General features: G+C 42.5%; 1 protein-coding gene across 6 annotated transcripts in view; it reads right to left on the bottom strand.

The window, feature by feature from the left end:
- The window catches only part of PTPRM (protein tyrosine phosphatase receptor type M), a 662,162-nt gene that overhangs the window by 364,758 nt on the left and 277,982 nt on the right, over positions 1 to 19,422 (bottom strand). For 5 of the 6 annotated variants that reach the window (XM_061399910.1, XM_061399904.1, XM_061399907.1 and 2 more), the window contains exon 6: positions 4,944 to 5,118. In XM_061399910.1, the coding sequence (XP_061255894.1) occupies positions 4,944 to 5,118 (175 nt within the window). Of the gene's footprint in view, positions 1 to 4,943; positions 5,119 to 6,888; positions 7,046 to 19,422 lie in introns of those variants that run through there. The other variant, XM_061399909.1, reaches the window with a different exon arrangement.

The raw sequence follows: 19,422 nt of genomic DNA, 5'->3' as shown, positions 1-19,422 counted from the left end.
TGCTAGAGAAGACTTGAGAGTCCCTTGGACAGCAAGGAGATCAAACCAGTCAATCTTAAAGGAAATCAAGCTGAATATTCATTGAAAGGACTGATGCTGAAGCTGAAGCTTCAGTGCTTTGGCCACCTGATGCAAAGAGCTGACTCACTGGAAAAGACCCTGATGCTGGGAAAGACTGAGGACAGGGGGAGAAGAAGGCAACGGAGGACGAGACGGTTAGATAGCATCACTGACTTAATAGACATGAGTTTGAGCAAGCTCCGGGAGATTGTAAAGGACAGGACACCTGGTGTGCTGCAGTCCTTGGGGTCGCAAAGAGCTGGACATGACTTAGTGACTGAACAATTCTGTCACTGGCGTATGCACCTGTCGGCTTCGTGACATACATAGCCAGTTGATCCCTCCCATGTTTCCTGCTGATCAGGACGTCAGGACTGCTGGTCTCATCTAAGAGTGGCCCATGAGATGATACCAAGTTGGATCCTAGACCAATAAGAAATGAACAACACGACCTCCCTCTGTTAAGTTGGGGCAGCTTTTTTCTTCTTTAACATATTCAAAATGTGATAAATCATACTGACTTTTAAAATAGCTGGGAAGAGACTTTCCTGGTGGTCCAGGAGTTAAGATTACATGCTCCCAATGCAGAGGGGCTGAGTTTGACCCCTAGTCAGGGAACTAGATTCCACAGGCTGCAGCTATAGATCCCACACATCACAACTAAGAGCTGGCACAGCCAAATAAAATAAATAAACGTACATGCTTAGTCACTCAGTCGTGTCTGACTCTCTGCGACCCTATGGACTGCAGCCCGCCAGGCTCCCCCGTCCAAGGGGATTCTCCAGGCAAGAACACTAGAGTAGGTTGCCACGTTCTCCTCAATAAATGTAAGGGGTTATGTCAAAAAATAAAATAGTCGGGGAAATCTTATGAGACTTAGTCTACATAAGACACAAGATGAGTTTTATTTAGGGGACCGCAAAGTTAGTGAAAATTCATTAAATTATTGTTCCTATCGTTTATGAACTGCAACTCTGTGCCAGCTCTTCATTTCTTGAGATAGCTTTGACGCAACTCATAATGATTTAACATCAATTTATATCATTAGGCGATTCCTTGAACCAAGACATGAAAAGGGCCTTTTCTAGTATATCCTAAGGCATTGACGAACCCAGGCTGAAATTACTTTGTAGTTGTACATGCTAGCAAGGCATCCTGAAGTGCCATTCAAAATATGACTCAGGGGCAAAGCCACAAAGGTTAGTGAGCACACAATTCATTTAGGACATTGTTCCTAGTCTCCTAAAATAGACAGGACTTTAATGCTTATTCGTCCCAAGACTATTTTCTCTATTAGTTCCCCATTAGGAAGAGTACCAAATACATTAAGTCAAGTGAAAGATTCAACTAGATTCTGGAAATAAGTGAGACAGTCATTCAAAAGGACTTTGGGGTTGCTGGAAGAATCTACAATAATAAGTCAATATTTAAATTTCGAATAAATTTTATCAAAGGGAAAGAAGGAAGGCACTCAATCTTACTAAGTGATAAAAAGCAATTTAAAATATTTAATCCAAGTGAAAGGGCATGTTAAAAGTAATTCTAAATCAAGTTATTTATATAAATAGAATTTATATACATATAGATACATATCATATATATAATTGATATATATAAGTGAATTCTTAATACGTCTTTTATAATTAAATATGACACTGATATATATGCATATATACATGCATTGCAGAGATTACATGAAATATTTTCTTGTTTTTGATTACCAAAAGCAGTGGTAGATATAAATAAGACAAGCATGATAGTTTAAAATGAGTTGGGCTTCATTTGGGGACATCAAATCAGAGACTGACCTGAAGAAAGCAGTAAACAACTTAAGATTTTGTCATCTTAAAAAATATTAGCACTCTAAATACACACATACAAAATGTGTTCAATCATATACATGTGGCCTAAACATGTCATTATGTATTTTAAAGTAACTGTGTCGAGGCAATTCTTTACCTAACTAGTAGAATCTGGCATGTTACCACATTTCAAAAAATAAAATATATGCAAAATATGGCAATAAAAATTATAAGTGGAGAAAAAGTCAAATTCCAGATTTGTGCTGTAACTGCAAGCCAGTTGTCACTGACTCGGGCAGGATGCAGAGATGCAAAAGAGGTGTCTGGACATTTTATTACAAGGAGTCAAGACCTCTCCATGCTGTCCTAAGGCAGGAAAAAGTACGACAGAAATGTGAGTTGAACCCACACATCCTCTGTGCTTAGCTGTGTTCTGGCAGACCAGAGATGTCTGACTTGCTTATTGTTATTGTTTGTTGTTCAGTCTCTCAGATGTGTCCGATTCTTTTGTGATCCCATGAACTGCAGCATGCCAGGCTTCCCTGTCCTTCACTATCTCTTGGAGTTTCCTCCAAATCATGTCCATTGAGTCAGTGATATTATATAACCATCTTGTCTTCTGTTGCCCCCTTCTCCTGCCCTCTATCTTCCCAGCATCGGAGTCTTTTCCAATGAGCTGACACTTCACGTCAGGTAGCCAAAGTATTGGAGCATCAGCATCAGTCCTTCCAATGAATATTCAGGACTGATTTCCTTTAGGATTGACTGGTTTGATCTCCTTGCTGTCCAAAGGACTCTCAAGAGTCTTCTCCAACATCACAGTTCAAAAGCATCAATTCTTCAGCACTCAGCTTTCTTTATGGCCCAACTCTCATATCCATATATGACTACTGGAAAAACCATAGCTTTGACTAGACAGACCTTTTGCAGCAAAGTAATGTCTCTGTTTTTTAATATGCTATCTAGGTTTGTCATAGCTTTTCTTTCAAGGAGCAAGGGTCTTTTAATTCTGTGGCTGCACTCACCATCCATAGTGATTTTGGAGCCCAAGAAAATAAAATCTGTCACTGTTTCCACTTTATCCCCATCTATTTGCCATGTGATTTGCTTATAATTCCCAACAAATCAACTTTCCCATGGAGGCAATTTTTAGAGGCGACTAAATTTTCATCACAGTGATTACAGAGCACCATGCCTCAGGTGGCCCAGGGGGTCACAGTGAAGCACTGGAGCAACCAGAAATCAGAAAACAGGACACAACCACAAAGAACTGGGCCAAGATGACAGTGAAGTTACACTGATGACAATAAAGAACTTAGCCTTGGGACCAGCGAGGCGGCCGGTCCTCTGGACTTGTTGGCAAATGATGTGGGTTTTCTACCCAGAGACCCTTCTGCAGGGGACAGTGTGCACATCTATGCACAGTTCCCTCTGCTTACAGATAAAATCCAAACTCCAAAAGTAGCCAGACAGGCTAAAGCTTTGCTACAAGCCCACACTCACAGGGATCAGGCATGGCAAATTAGATCATTTGAGTCTAAACGGCAGTGTGTGGCTGGCTCCTTGTTTCCTTCCCCAGAACGTTAGTCGTGTTAGCTACAGATAAACACTGCTGGCTTATGCCCTAAGCCAGGCAAGACTAACACTGGTGGGGCTAGTTTCACAACAGCAGCATTTACCCACATCGCCTATAGATTTTATCGCAGAGGCTGTGCCCCTGGAGACTCTGATTCAATACAGGTGTGGTAGTGGGGGTGGAGAAGAAGTGGGCTGGTGTATTATTATTATTATTTTTGGAAAGGTGATTGAGCTGCGCATTCTCAGATGAGGACCACTAATGGACCAGAGCAGAGAAAGAGCCACCTCTCCCCCATCATGGACTGGACAGCGGTGGGCTGCCCACGAGGTATTCTTAGTGCCATTCACCTATTTGCTGCATCTGATCTTCCTGATAGCCCTTGAGGGTCAGTCACGTTATTATTCTTTTCCAATTGGCTGTGCCAGGTCTTAGTTCTGTGGCATGTGGGATCTTGTTCCCCAACTGGGGATCGAACCCAGATCCCCTGCCCTGGGAGCTCGGAGTCTTAGCCACTGGACCCACCGGGGGAGTCCTGGGTCAAACACATTAGTAAGTCTATTTTAAACCTGAGGAAAGAGAAGCATCCAGAGCACAGGACCACACCCATGCAGCTAGCACTGGGGTTTGAACCCCGCAGTCTGTAGAACTGCCTGCATAGAGAAATTTGCTGACAAAAGGGACAATAGTCCCTCCAAAAGAAACCGATTTTACATTCCCTGTTTAACAAATGCAGGAGAAAAAATTTAAAAGTAGGCATCATTCTGTTCCCCTAGGAAGAAGCAGAAATGGCTTGCCACAAGTTGTATAAAAATGCCTCATGGTATATCTAAAAGTCCAAATTATTCTGTTTGGGACCAAAAACTGCCTTAGCAGTTCAGTACTATAAACTCCAAAGTCCGTGTACACACAAAAAACATCAAACTAGCTAAAGGAAATTTATATCCCCCCCTTTTATTTAACTCATCTCCCACCTTCCTGACTATAATGACTTAATTCTTCAGTCACACAAAATATAGTAATAGACCCTAACGGCAGCATTATGAATGCTAACTCACTGTTATCAGTGTGGTCTGTGTGATATGACAGAGCATTTCTATACTGACACTGCCTCATTTTATTAACCACCCTGCTATCGTAAACACCCTGGATGGGGGAATATTTGCATTTTAAGTGATTTTGTATCAGTACAAAAAATTTCATTCCTTAAAAAAAAAAATTTATAGGCTGTAATCTCTGTATACAGAGTTGGCAGAAGAACTTGCCAAGAGCACATTCACTGCTTTGTATGCAACTGAACCAACATAAATAAAATACATTTTTCAAAAATATTGCTCACGTGCGAAATCTGTACTTAAAATGTAATCCATCAATACAGCCTGTCACCAAACCACTGTTCAGAAACAGGAGCGTGAGTCTGAGCTTTCAACAAATCATGAGCTCATAACCGTCCCACATGCCTGTTTTAATAGACTATATGGGGGTATAAAAATAACATTATATACCTTTAACTACCAACTCTGCATAGTTGGATATGCCAACTCCCCCATCAGTGCGAATCATGCAGCGGTATTTTCCAGCATCTCGTTTGGTTGTGTTCACGACGTTAAATGATGCTATGAATCGCCGGGAACTGGTCACCTTTATTTCCTTCAGAGGAGCATCCTGGACATCAATGCCCTGTGTCGTGGGGGTGGAGAGGACAAAAAGAAACAATATCAGCTGTCTTCTGGAAACATACTCCTGAAGGCACAGCGGTCAATGTTACTTACAACCCAGATCCCGGTCCCTTGTTAATTACCTGTGGGCAGTTGTTGCAGGAAAACAGCTGCCCAGAAACCAAAATTCTGCCTTGATCAACACTTTCAGGATTTGACAGATGCAAAATTAAGTGTGAAGAAATGTCTTTGGTTTTGCACCTCTAAGATATTCACTGTTATTCTAGTGCAATTGGAGGAGAGAAAGAAGCACGTGGGAAAATCCTTTATTTTGCTCCCAAACTATCAACGCTTAGTCTTTTTATAATACATAATCATATTATACTTGGCTAGAAAAAAATTAATTCACACACTACACTATGACTGACCTCATTTTATATATGAACCAATAAATAGCTTATCAAGAACTATATTAAAAACGTAAGTAGGTATTAGCATAGCTCCTATGGAAAGGGTCTGAAGGACTAGATTCAGCTTTACAATTTTCTTCCTGGAGCTACAAAAAGCAAGCAGAAGTTGGTGCTTAATATCACCTAACACTGAAATGCGAGGGGAGAAGTTCCTTTCCACATTCCACAGCCAGGACCACACAAAGCCGGTTCCATCTCTGGGGCAGAGCTGTCTTATTCCATGCCCGAGACAGTAAATAAGTCCTTACTTATGCACACTTAGAAATTCATTCTATGCTTCCCATAGTTTAAAGCCTCAAAAACGACTATAGATTTCAGTCCTATATATTTTTAGTACAGTTATCAGGAAAGAGGCTCTCTTTACCATGCTATTTACAAGTATTAAGGAGAAAACAACCAGCAAAGAGCTTAAGGCAAATGCATTTTGTCTGATTATTCACCCAGCAACCACGCTGGGGGCCACCATCGCACTGTCACTATATTAAGACACTAAGCTCACCACGGTGGACAACAGAAAAGTGACCACAGTGCTCACAGCGCTTCAGTTGCTGGGAAGTGTAGGCTTGAAATGCACACGTGATCACCAGTGATCGCTGGTCAGGTGGCTGGCAGAAATCATGATGGAGTTGTCTTTAGATATGGCAGCCGGTTTGAGGAACTGATCTTGGGAGCTGAGATCTGAAGGGTAAGCAGGAGCTCCCAGGCTAAGGGGAGGATGGCAGAGAAGGAAGTATCCCAGGCAGAAGAGACAACAGATGCCTGGGATGTTAGAAAGAGTGTAAAGCTTTGGAGGATGCCAAGGCAGCCAGAGGAACTGGGGAGGTGGACAAGCATCTGTGCATTCCAGGACTCGCAGGCTGCATGAAAATGTCTGTGTTTATAGGTGTGAGCATGCCAGGCTACCAATAATAAAACTCCTCTGTAGAGCTCAGTGATTTATATAAGTAAAGCCTTCTAATAGCTTTCCCTGTGATATTTTGTCAGTGTGTCCTAATGGACATGGGTTTGAGAATTAGACTGACCAGGACTCCACATGTAACTTCAGAGTGATTTACCCTTCTGGGGCTCCCCCCCTCCTCATCTGTAAGAGATGCTACAACTGTCAGGGAGTTGTGGGAATTTAAGACACATGCCTAATGACTGGTCCCCTCCCAGATTCTGGACCAGCTGAGGGATGAGCTCAAGAAAACAGGTGGACAGGCTGTCAAAACACCGCCTTTATTACCAATGAGCCTGGCCCTGCAGACTATGCAGATTACAGCTGATGTGCAGTAAACATGGGCTTGCTAGAACTGGGCACAGAACGGAACAGACTCACCCACCCAGCCACAGGCAGCAACAGAAAGCCACAAGGCCTCCCTGTGTCAGGAGCTGCTGGCAAACTCCCAGGATGGAGGAAGGGCTGCTACGGGGAGCGAGTTCCCAAAGGAGGGCCTGGACCATGCGTGCTCCCAGCCTCCTGCCCAGCAGTTCCACGTGGACAGAGAAAAGGCACCAGGGTGCTGCGCCAGTACAGTTCCTGCCACAGCAGAGGAAACACCAGGGCTGGGGAACTACAGTTCCTACCATCTTTAGAACTAGCAATCCAGACAGCCTTGTTGATAGCTTAAAAAGTCATAGATCTGAATATGACGTCAAATATACACCTTACATATATTATGTGTCTTTTTGGAAAATGAAACCCCTTCAATCTGGTCTGACAAAGGGCACCGAAAAGTTAGATAAACAAAGCAACGTCAACCTAGTATGATTCATGAATTCAACAGGAGAGAGTATTTCTTTTTGTATTCCACACATTCAGTCTCCCATCCTCGTCCCCAAATAAATTTTTAAAAAAAACCTGAATTCTACCATTAAGAGTAAGCTTAGATCACCTACTCTATAAAATTGTCTTGTTCAAATTGAAAATAAAGCCAACCTTGTTTTAAAAAGAAAAAAAAACAAACAAACTAAGCCCTGAAGAAAGGCAGACTTCACATCTATAATTCTTTGTTTTGTTTATTAAAAACAAGGACAACATCCAAAGGGCTATCTATTAATATTTCTTTCTTTCCTTACTTGCCACATGAATCTTGTAAAGATTATACTTCTATGGTAATCTTGTAATATTTACCTAATGGAATAAGCCTGTCTCAAAAGAACATTTATTGAAAAGAATTCTAAAGGATGCCCTTATGCATTCCTCACGAGTACTCAAGGCTGTATGAAGGGCAGCCAAGGTTAAGGAAACCTCCGTGCTGGATGCATACACATGTCAGGAGGAGCATTACTTCATACCTGTGGTCTTCAGGCCACTAATTCATCCTTTAAACAGCTTGAAACTGACAGCTCTACCCAACTCCAATGACTCATAGGAACCCTCAGGAATGGGCCCTTTTATTTTTTTAATCCCATGTAATCACAGGGCTTCACAGGTGGTGCCGTGGTAAAGAGTCCGCCTGCCAATGCAAAAGATGTGGAGACGAGACTAGGGTTTCATCCCCGGGCCAGGAAGATCCCCTGGAGAAGGAAACGGCAACTCTGTCCAGCATTCTTGCTTGGAGAATTCTGTTTATAGCTTCCCTTGCCTTTTTTTTTTTTTTTTTTTTTACCCTGTTGGGGCTGAATTGCACCCCCCAACACACACATTCATATGTTGAAACCATAACCTCCAGCACCTCAGCATGAGGCTGCTTTTGGAAACAGGGCCTTTAAAGAGGTGATTAAGGTAAAGCGAAAGTGTCAGTCACTCAGGGGTGTCCAACTCTTTAAGAGCCCATGGACTGTAGCCAGCCAGGCTCCTCTGTCCATGGACTTCTCCAAGCAAGAATAATGGAGTGGGCTGCCATTCCCTTCTCCAGGGATCTTCCTGACCCAGGGATCGAACTTGGGTCTCTTGCACTGCAGGCAGACTCTTTACCATCTGAGCCACCAGGGAAACCCCATTCCTGAGTGTGGACTCTGCCATTCCAGCCTCATTACCTGCCATTCCAGGAGCATTTGTGTTCCAGCAGAGCAGAATCAGAAGGTTCTTTTCAATAAACGTTCTTTTGACACAGGCTTATTCCATTAGGAAAATATTACAAGATGACCATAGAAGTATAATCTTTATAAGATTCATGCGTACAGAAGAACTGTACAAAAAAGATCTTTAGGACCCAGATAACCATGATGGTGTGATCACTCACCTAGAGCCAGACACCCTGGAATGTGAAGTCAAGTGGGCCTTAGGAAGTATCACTACGAACAAAGCTAGTGGAGGTGATGGAATTCCAGTTGAGCTATTTCAAATTCTGAAAGATGATGCTGTGAAAGTGCTGCACTCAATATGTCAGCAAATTTGGAAAACTCAGCAGTGGCCACAGGACTGGAAAAGGTCAGTTTTCATTCCAATCCCAAAGAAAGGCAATGCCAAAGAATGCTCAAAGTACCACACAATTGCACTCAACTCACGCACTAATAAAGTAATGCTTAAAATTCTCCAAGCCAGGCTTCAGCAATATGTGAACCATGAACTTCCAGATATTCAAGCTGGTTTTAGAAAAGGCAGAGGAACCAGAGATCAAATTGCCAACATCTGCTGGATCATCGAAAAAGCAAGAGAGTTCCAGAAAAACATCTATTTCTGCTTTATTGACTATGCCAAAGCCTTTGACTGTGTGGATCACAAGAAACTGTGGAAAATTATGAAAGAGATGGGAATACCAGACCACCTGACTGCCTCTTGAGAAACCTATATGCAGGTCAGGAAGCAACAGTTAGAACTGGACATGGAACAACAGACTGGTTCCAAATAGGAAAAGGAGTACGTCAAGGCTGTATATTGTCACCCTGCTTATTTAACTTCTATGTAGAGTACATCATGAGAAACGCTGCACTGGAGGAAGCACAAGCTGGAATCAAGATTGCCGGGAGAAATATCAATAACCTCAGATATGCAGAGGACACCACCCTTATGGCAGAAAGTGAAGAAGAACTAAAGAGCCTCTTGATGAAAGTTAAAGTGGAGAGTGAAAAAGTTGGCTTAAAGCTCAACATTCAGCAAACTAAGATTATGGCACCTGGTCCCATCACTTCATGGCAAATAGATGGGGAAACAGTGGAAATAGTGGCTGACTTTATTTTTCTGGGCTCCAAAATCACTGCAGATGGTGATTGCAGCCATGAAATTAAAAGACACTTACTCCTTGGAAGGAAAGTTATGACCAACCTATACAGAATATTGAAAAGCAGAGACATTACTTTGCCAGCAAAGGTCTGTTTAGTCAAGACTATGGCAACCCACTCCAGTACTCTTGCCTGGAAAATCCCATGGACGGAGGAGCCTGGTAGGCTGCAGTCCATGGGGTTGCGAAGAGTCAGACACGACTGAGCAACTTCACTTTCACTTTTCACTTTCATGCATCGGAGAAGGAAATGGCACACCACTCCAGTGTTCTTGCCTGGAGAATCCCAGGGACGGTGGAGCCTGGCGGGCTGCCATCTATGGGGTCGCACAGAATCGGACATGGCTGAAGCAACTTAGCAGCAGCAACAGCAGTCAAGGCTATGGTTTTTCCAGTGGTCATGTATAGATGTGAGAGTTTCACTATAAAGAAAGCTGAGTGCCAAAGAATTGATGCTTTTGAACTGTGGTGTTGGAGAAGACTCTTGAGAGTCCCTTGGACTGCAAGGAGATCCAACCAGTCCATCCTAAAGGAGATCAGTCCTGGGTGTTCATTGGAAGGACTGATGTTGAAGCTGAAACTCCAATACGTTGGCCACCTGATGCGAAGAGCTGACTCATTGGAAAAGACACTGATGCTGGGAAAGATTGAGGGCAGGAGGAGAAGGGGACAACAGAGAATGAGATGGTTGGATGGCATCACCGACTCAATGGACATGGTTTTGGGTGGACTCTGGGAGTTGGTGATGGACAGGGAGGCCTGGCATGCTGCGGTTCATGGGGTTGCAAAGAGTCGGACACGACTGAGCAACTGAACTGAACTGAACTGAGAGCAGAATCAACTACCATCTCCCACAGTTCTAGTTGACTTTTACAAAGCTCTGCACACTCACTGTTTCCATTTGTCTTCCTTCGCTGCCCAAGAAAAGTCCTGCGTGACCCCATCCTGGCCTCAAGTCATGCCTTCTGGACAACAGACCCTCAGTCCCTTTTCTGGTGAGGCTCCTTTTCCTGGTTTCCTGTGTCAGGCAATATTTTGTAATAACCTTATGAGGGAAAGAAATCTAAAAAATCTAATTCCGAGGTCACTCAGTGGTAAAGAATCTGCATGCAATGCAGGAGACACAGGAGATGTGGGTTTGATCCCTGGGTTGGGAAGATCCCCTGGAGGAGGAAATGGCAACCCACTCCAGTATTCTTGCCTGGAGAATCCCCATGGACAGAGGAGCTTGGTGGGCTACAGTCCAAGGGGTGGCAAAGAGTCAGACACAGCTGAGCACACACACATAATCCAACATAAGGGAAAAGAATTTAAAGAAGAATGGAGATACATATATACATACATATGCATATATGTGTATGTATATCAGAATCACTCTGCTGAACACCTGAATCCAACACAACACTGTAAACTAACCGTACTTCAATGACAACAAAAAGAAGCAATGGATGGCTGGGTTCATGAAGAGGAAAGAGAGAGAGTCCTCAGAGCACTGGGGCTGTGGCAAGGAGAGAGTGCACCCATCACTCTGATAGTGTCAGATCCCATTTCCTGGGTCCTTACGAAAGGAAGAGGACAGCGTTCACAGCCCTTGGCAAGCACCAGACAGAAGAACCTGTGACACCTGCACAGATCAGGGGAAGTAACATGGGATAAATGCCAGGAGAGCGGGGCCAACTAGAAACCTGTGCACGAGCAGAGGCTGTGGTTGCCTGTCAGCGTGGATGAGGGAGGGTGTTTCTGGAGCCTTGGCTCAAGGTTATTTCCTTGACTCCTCCAACATGCCTGTCAGTGCTTTTGATGGCATCACAGATCCATCTGTCAAATGTATAGGTGACCAATAACTGGCACATGAATGGATACATTGGGATAAAAGCAAAGACTGCCCACCTCCCTGCTACTCGACTTCAGGCCCCACAAAGGCAGGGATCTTTCTCCAGGTTTTCTGCTGCTGCATCTATCGCACAAGAGCCATGGCCAGTGCATCCCAGGGGGCTTTAGTGCTAATACTGAAAGGGGTTTAGGCATTGAACGCGCAACTGAACAAATTGATTTTTAAGATGTTTTGGTCCCCAGATACCCTTCCTCAGGTCAGAATTCAACAGGAAAGCCAGGCCTATTTTCTCTGATGCAGGGCAGTGAGAAAAGGTCATGAGGGCCGGCCCCCGTCTGCCTCTCCATGACAGGGAGGGCCAGACGGGACAGTGTGCTCAGAAACTCGGGTACCCTGAGCATCTAAGAAACCACGGGGAGACTTCGTTATTCCGGCAAAAGAAAACGATGAAAATGTCTGCTGGGAAGAGACAGGACCTTTGTCAGGCAGTTTTCTCTGTTTTCACAGAGTTAGAAAGAGGCAACCCTGCCAGGGACTGGAGAGCTGGTTCTTAATATCGTCACAGCAGGACGAGGAAGCACCAACAAGGACGGGACCGTGATGTTCTTTAGAATATGAGTTCCTGTAAGAGAGCCTCAGCGTCCTTCTGACAAAACCCCCAACTCCAGACAGAGCAGGGCACCAGGTGTCCAGGTGTTAAAGCAACCTCTGACCCATCTTTTGTCAACCTAATGAGACAAGCATAACAGCCATGTCTGCGAGGAAATGATCTTAGTGGGTTAAATACAGCTTTTTAATAAAAGCAAGAGTATCTTCAAACACGCATGCATTTCAATTTGAGCAAGCCTGAGAAAAAGTCCTGATCGTTATTTAAATTAGACTTCCAACCTTCTTTCTGCAGTGGGCTAACTCTAGGACTTCTAAATGAGCAGTAATTTGCCAGCAAAAAAAGATGCATATTAAGTCTTTCAGAAAGAGTTTTGCAATAACCAGAGCAATGATTGAAAGAAACTGAGGTCTGAGCAGTTAGCCGCCTTTAGAGCAAATTAATCCTATTTAGGAGCTGGTCTGAGTGCAGTAGCTAAGCATATACAGGGGAGCTAGAGGCGGCTCCTCAGCCATACAGGTGGAGATTAAATCACACTTTCATTTCTTTAATAGGGAAAATAATCCACATATTCCACTATCAAATATGTCCATCTGTAAGATACTGATTGAAATCCTTACCACTGGGGTCACTAACAGTATCTGTAGGGCCAGGAATAATTTCGTTTAAATCATTTCTTGTAATCTAAATCTTAATTGACTATCTCAACAAATCTACTTTCTGGAGCCCACGTATTTTTAAATTTTAATAAATAATAACTAATAAAAGTGCTGACCTTTGATTTCTAGACCATAACCAAGCCAGCACAAATATTTATCCATGTGGAATGCTACATCTGGAAGTCTTACTCCTATTATCATATACTATGAATATGTATTGACAAATGTTCTTTAATTGGCTAATGGGGATACAGATAGCCAAAGTGAAAGCCGCTCAGTCATGTCCGATTCTGTGACCCCATGGACTGTACAGTCTAGGGAATCCTCCAGGCCAGAATACTGGAGTGGGTAGCTTTTCCTTTCTCTAGGATATCGCCCCAATCCAGGGATTGAACCCAGGTCTCCTGCACTACAGGTAGACTCTTTACCAGCTGAGCCACAAGGAAAGCCCAAGAATACTGGAATGGGTAGCCTGTCCCTTCCCCAGGGGATCTTCCCAACCCAGAAATCAAACCGGGGTCTCCTGCATTACAGGCAGATTCTTTACAAACTGAGTTATGAAGGAAGCCCACAGACAGCCAAAATAACATATTATTCAAACATATAATAGTCTTCCATGCATATTTGAGTAAAAAAGTTTGATTATGAAAATTTAGAACTTCATTCTGATATTTAGACACAGTTCAATATATATTTGCAATATGTGAATAATATTATTTAATAATATATAATAATGCAGTAACTAGATATACCAAAAAAAAGAAATACCAAGAAATTAGAAGTTCTTTAGTCTTAAAATCTGTCGACGAGGCTAATCTAGCCACACCAAACTAAGTAATCTGACAGTGCCTGACATTTCTGTTGGGTTAAAGATTTTGGGTTTGCCAGGCTAGAACATAACCTTGTTACTTCTAAACTGTAATAACAGCACTTGACCATGAGGAAGATGGCAGAACCTACCTAATTATCCACGATCTAAAAGGCAAGGTTAGTCATAAACGAGGCTGACAAAGGACATTACTTTTTCCCCAATCAATATGCCTTAAAACATACAAAGACTCTAGTCCCCTGCCAGGCTCCTCTGTCCATGGAATTCTCCGGGCAAGAAAACTTGAGTGGGTAGCCATTCCCTTCTCCAGGGGAATTTCTTGAGCAGGGATCAAACCCAGGTTTCCTGCATTGCAAGCAGATTCTTTACCATTTGAGTCACCAGGGAAGCCCTAAAACATACAAGTCTTTCTGAAAAAAATAGTTGAAAAGATAAAGAAGGCACAACATAAGGGTTAAAAGACCTATAGTTCTGAATCTGAATTTGAATTGTCACACTGAATTGGAATTGTCACTCTGTCTTGATCTCAAGACAGACATGCTTTAATCTTAAATGTATATGTGCGCATGCGCGCGCGCACACACACACACACACACACACACACACACATATACCAGTTCCATCCAATGGGAAGATCCACAAACAATAATGAGTAGTAATAAGCACCTCTGTCCTCAGATTGCAATTTCTTCTTTTTTTTTTTTTCAGATTGTAATTTCTAATTACCAGTTCCCCTGAAAAAGAACCAGGGCTCCCTGACAAAATGGCTAATTCTAGATTATCAATATGGAAAATACAAGCCTGAAACACACAGTCATACCCAAAAGCAAGAAAGCCATGGAGATGGCCCAGCTCAAGGGACTCCCACTCTGAGTAAGCCCACTGTTTAGGGATGGAAGATCTGAGCAGCGATAAGGATAATAAGTGCAATGGATTGAAACTCATCAAATGTGTTTAAATCCACAAGTTGATGATGACAGATGATGGTGTCAGTGACAGTAACAGCAGTAACCCCTTTGGTCACTTTCAGGTGATGTTAGTGAACTACCTCACTATTTTGACAATATGCCAAAAAAAGATAAAAACATCAAGTATTTATACCACCTTCCATATATGATTTATATACGAGGACACCCCAGCGGTTAATAACAGGAGAGTTTGTCTTTTTAGACGTATTCTAGTGACTAAACAAAGAAGGGCTGAGAATGAGACTGTTTTGCAACCCTGAATGAATCAATGACCCTAGAAATGAGTATCAGTAGCTGATAGCATGATATAATTGGCAAGACACACAACAGTCAGAATAACACACTCAATGATGCTACCAGAAGTCGACAGGCAAAACTCAAAACATGAGAGGCTGTGCAGGACAAACCCAGTCTCAACAACATCAACCACCACCACCACAAACAGAGGGAAACGAACAGAAATATTGAAGATAAAAAGGACTTAAGACACTCATCATGGGGGTCGGATGGATTGCGAGATTGGGACTGACATATGTGTATTTTTATACTACTATGTATAAAAGAGCTAACTAATGAGAACCTACCACTTGTACATATATAAAGAAAACACTCATCACCCAACTGCAAAGTGTGAACTTTACCACAATCACAAATCAAATAAAACTGCTAAAATAAATAGTTACTAGACAGACAAGAAATATGAACACTGACTGTTTTCACTGGTCATACATGGTGATTATTCTATTTTTGTAAGAGCTCTTATCTTTTTAGAGCAGCAGTTTGAGGCTAAGTCCATCCTGCAACTTGTTTTGTAAGGCTTGCAAGCTCAGAATGGTGTTTAAGTTTTTTTAAATGGCTGAAAAAAAAAATCAAAAGAAGAATAGTATTTTGTGACAATGAAAATGATGTGAAAGAATAGTATTTTGTGACAATGAAAATGATGTGAAAGACTTTTCACATGTCCATGTATAAACCTGTCCAGAAACTAGCCACATTCATCCATTTCTGTGCTGTTCATGGATGCTTTCATGCTATGATGGCAGAGAAGACCCTCTGGCCTGCAAAATTTACTACCTAGCCCTTCACAGAAAAAGTTTGCTGACTCCTGTTTTAGAGAAACATTTACAAGTTACATAATATGATGACTGGGATCATCAGAGGGGAAGCAGTTGGGCACATGGGAAGAAAGTGGTCTCACATGCTGTTGGTTTTGAAGTCGATGTTGGGTACATCGAGTTTTTTACATCATTCTCTCTACCTCTGTGTTTATTTATGAGTTCTGTACTAAAAACGGGAGCTTGAGATTAACACATACACATCAATACTTTGGCCACCTGATGCGAAGAGTCGACTCATTGGATAAGACTCTGATGCTGGGAAAGATTGAGGGCAGGAGGAGAAGGGGGTGACAGAGGATGAGATGGTTGGATGACATCACTTACTCAATGGACATGAGTTTGAGCAAACTCCAGGAGAGAGTGAAGGACAGGGAAACCTGGTATGCTGCAGTCCATGGGGTCTCAAAGACTCAGACACGACTTAGCAACTGAACAACAAATATATACACTAAATAACCAACAAGGACTTACTGTGTAGCACAGGGAACTATACTCAGTATCTTTTAAAAATAAAGTAAAATAAAAAATAAAAAGAAAATAATTCTAAGAAGCAATTAGAAGAAAATCTCTTCTTTTTGCATTTTTAAACAACTGTTTGAACCATCACAATTTCCCCAGGAAAAATAGATGGTTTTGCTGCTAGCTCACAAATACTGCAAAGCTATAGGAATCAAAGAACCATTTTGTCCAGGTGTCATTTGCGTCCTGCAAAAGTAGCAAGTCACTCTGCTACAAAGATCCCACCTCAGAAGTGAAGAAAATGCAGTTTGCCAAAGGCGAAGCCACATGTCCAGGGTAGCAGCCCTCTCTGTAGCAGCATTCGCATAACTAATCATCATACACCCAGCACATGGAAAGTGTAGGATACACACTTCCTGAAACAAAGCAGTCCCTGGCTTCCATCTCAAGAATAAACAGAAACTCCATTAATCTGTCATTGTCTCCTGTCTTTAGTGGACATCACTTCTTGTAACAGAGACACACATAATTTTCTTGCACCTGGACAACAGCCAATTCCCTTTGCTTTGAATGAAGGGAATGAAGGGTGGCATTTTACACATAGGAGAAATGCAGATGAGAATAACAATATGATTTATGATTTCAAAGTTCATCCCCTATAGGAGCTACCTGACTGCCACTGTGTGTCAGTCACAGAAGTCTCTGACCTGGTCCCAAACTGGGTCCCTCTAGGACTAAAAGCACCATGAATTTTTCTCTATTCCGTTTCTCTGGTCCCAAAGACAATTTTGAAATTAAAACCCATACAAAATTGTCAAATTTCCCCCCTACTCTCTTTTCTAGGTACAAGAAGATCAAACCAGTCAATCCTAAAAGAAATTCCAAATATTCATTGGAAGGACTGATACTGAAGCTGAAGCTGCAATACTATGGCCATCCAATGCAAAGAGCCAACTCACTGGAAAAGACTGATGCTGGGAAAGATTGAGGGCAGGAGGAGAAGGGGGCCACAGAGGAAGAGATGGTGGAATGGCATTATCGGCTCAATGGACATGAGTTTGAGCGAACTCTGGAAGATGGTGAAGGACAGGGAAGCCTGGCGTGCTGCAGTCTATGGGGTCACAATGAGTTAGACACAACGGAGTGACTGAGTAACACCACCACCACTTCCAGATAACTAGACTGAAAATCTTCTAGGGCTTTCAAAATTACCTAAAGCAGGCATGTTTAAGTCCTAGCTAAAATATCCTCCATTTTTCCCTCCTCTTCCAAAAAGAAGAGAAAGAAGGAGATTCTAACAGTGTCCAAACTCTCCAGGGTCCCCGCTCTAGGGCCCAGAACACCAAAAGCAGACAGACAGGGTAGCGGATGCTTAACTCTCGATCTCGGGAATTCCGGAGCAGGGCTTTCTGCATCTCCCCTTCTCATGACACAGCTGTGGATCCTTGGAAGCAAGAGACATACACTAACCCTTTAATGAATATGAGAAAAGCAAGGCAGCATAAATGCTCTAACAGGACGTGTGGTTCCTGGGTTCAAAGCCGGCAGTCCTCAAGGTTAGCAGTTGACGCCTCTCTCCCGTCCTCCTACAGGAACCATCCTGACCTGCGGTCTTCACAGCACATCCTCACATCCTGGCCCAGCGGTCGTCAGACCCCATCAGAGGACGAGGCCCTTGCACAAGGCTCCATCAACTCCTGGCCTGTCCTCCTCAAAGTACCAGCCACTTACACCTTCTTTAACTGAGGCAGGTAATATCACCAAGTACAATTTTTAATCAATTTCTCCCAGAATCTTCATAGACATATCCTACTGTTTCATCCATGTGAAAGAAACCTTCACCTTTAAATGGAGGTAACCCAAAATCATATCAGTTAAAAGAGACGATGTAAGCTTTCAAGGTTGTCGGTGGTTTCAGGCTGAATATTCAATATTATATCATATAGATGGATACTGAACTGACTAAAACAATAATGGATGTGATTTCAACCACTCAAAACTTTAAGAAAAAGAAAAAAAAAAAACCTTTAAGGAGCCAATGGTTCCTACAGCAACTGAAGACAATACTTTTTGTGCCTTCCTGGTATTTTCTATGACAGTAAGTGGTATTAAATTTATGCTTTAATACACAGGGCCTAAAACACCCAAGTTAGGCTTGACAAGGGAACCATAATTTGACTCCCTTTCAAATCATTTTATGGTTTTTATATATAATAACAAAATCATTCTGATATACAGCTGTGATTTTTTTTCCCCTCACAATCTATAAAGGAAACTAAAAGCCAGCAAGAAATGTTGACCAAATATACACATTCCGAAACACAAAAGCCAAGGCAACCTTCCACACACATGAATACAATCCTCATCTTGCGTGTGTGCTAAGTTGCTTCAGCTGTGCCCTACTCTTTGCAACCCCATAGACTATTGCCTGCCAGGCTCCTCTGTCCATGGGACTTCCCAGGCAAGAATACTGGAGTGGGCTGCCATGCCCTCCTCTGGGGATCTTCCTGACCCAGGGATCAAGCCGACATCTCTTTACGTCTACCTGCAGTGGCAGGCAGATTCTTTACCACTAGCACCCCCTGCAAAGCCCATAATTTTCATCTTAAATGCCGATAAAAGGGATGTATCACTTAAATTGCCAACTGATGATTATGAATCCATGAGGAAAGATCTGGATCATCTTTCTATGCAAGAGGCATTACAGCTAAAAACATAGATTTTGGACTTAGATGGCCTGGCTCCCAGTTCTTGTTACTAGCAACAAGTCAACGCAAAAACCTCTGAAACTTTCCGAGACCCAGTTACATCTTTATTACATCTTTATTCTGTAAATGGGTGCATAAAAGAATTCTCATAGGGATCAGTTAAGTGAAGAAAAATTGCTGAACATAGCCTGGAGCTGTGGTCCACCGCAGTCCACGGGGTCGCAAAGAACTGGACATGACTGAGCGACCGAACAACAACAAAATGATGGTTCTAAAGTTAATCCTGGTTCAAATGTATCAGGATTAACTTTAGGTGGAGGAAACTGGAGCCTATTATACAGAGTGAAGTAAGCCAGAAAGAAAAACACCAATACAGTATACTAACGCATATATATGGAATTTAGAAAGATGGTAACAATAACCCTGTATACGAGACAGCAAAAGAGACACTGATGTATAGAACAGTCTTTTGGACTGTGTGGGAGAGGGAGAGGGTGGGATGATTTGGGAGAATGGCATTGAAATATGT

Source organism: Bos javanicus, chromosome 24, assembly GCF_032452875.1.
Source record: "Bos javanicus breed banteng chromosome 24, ARS-OSU_banteng_1.0, whole genome shotgun sequence".
NCBI lineage: Eukaryota > Metazoa > Chordata > Mammalia > Artiodactyla > Bovidae > Bos > Bos javanicus.
This window is presented reverse-complemented; position numbering and strand designations above follow the sequence as displayed.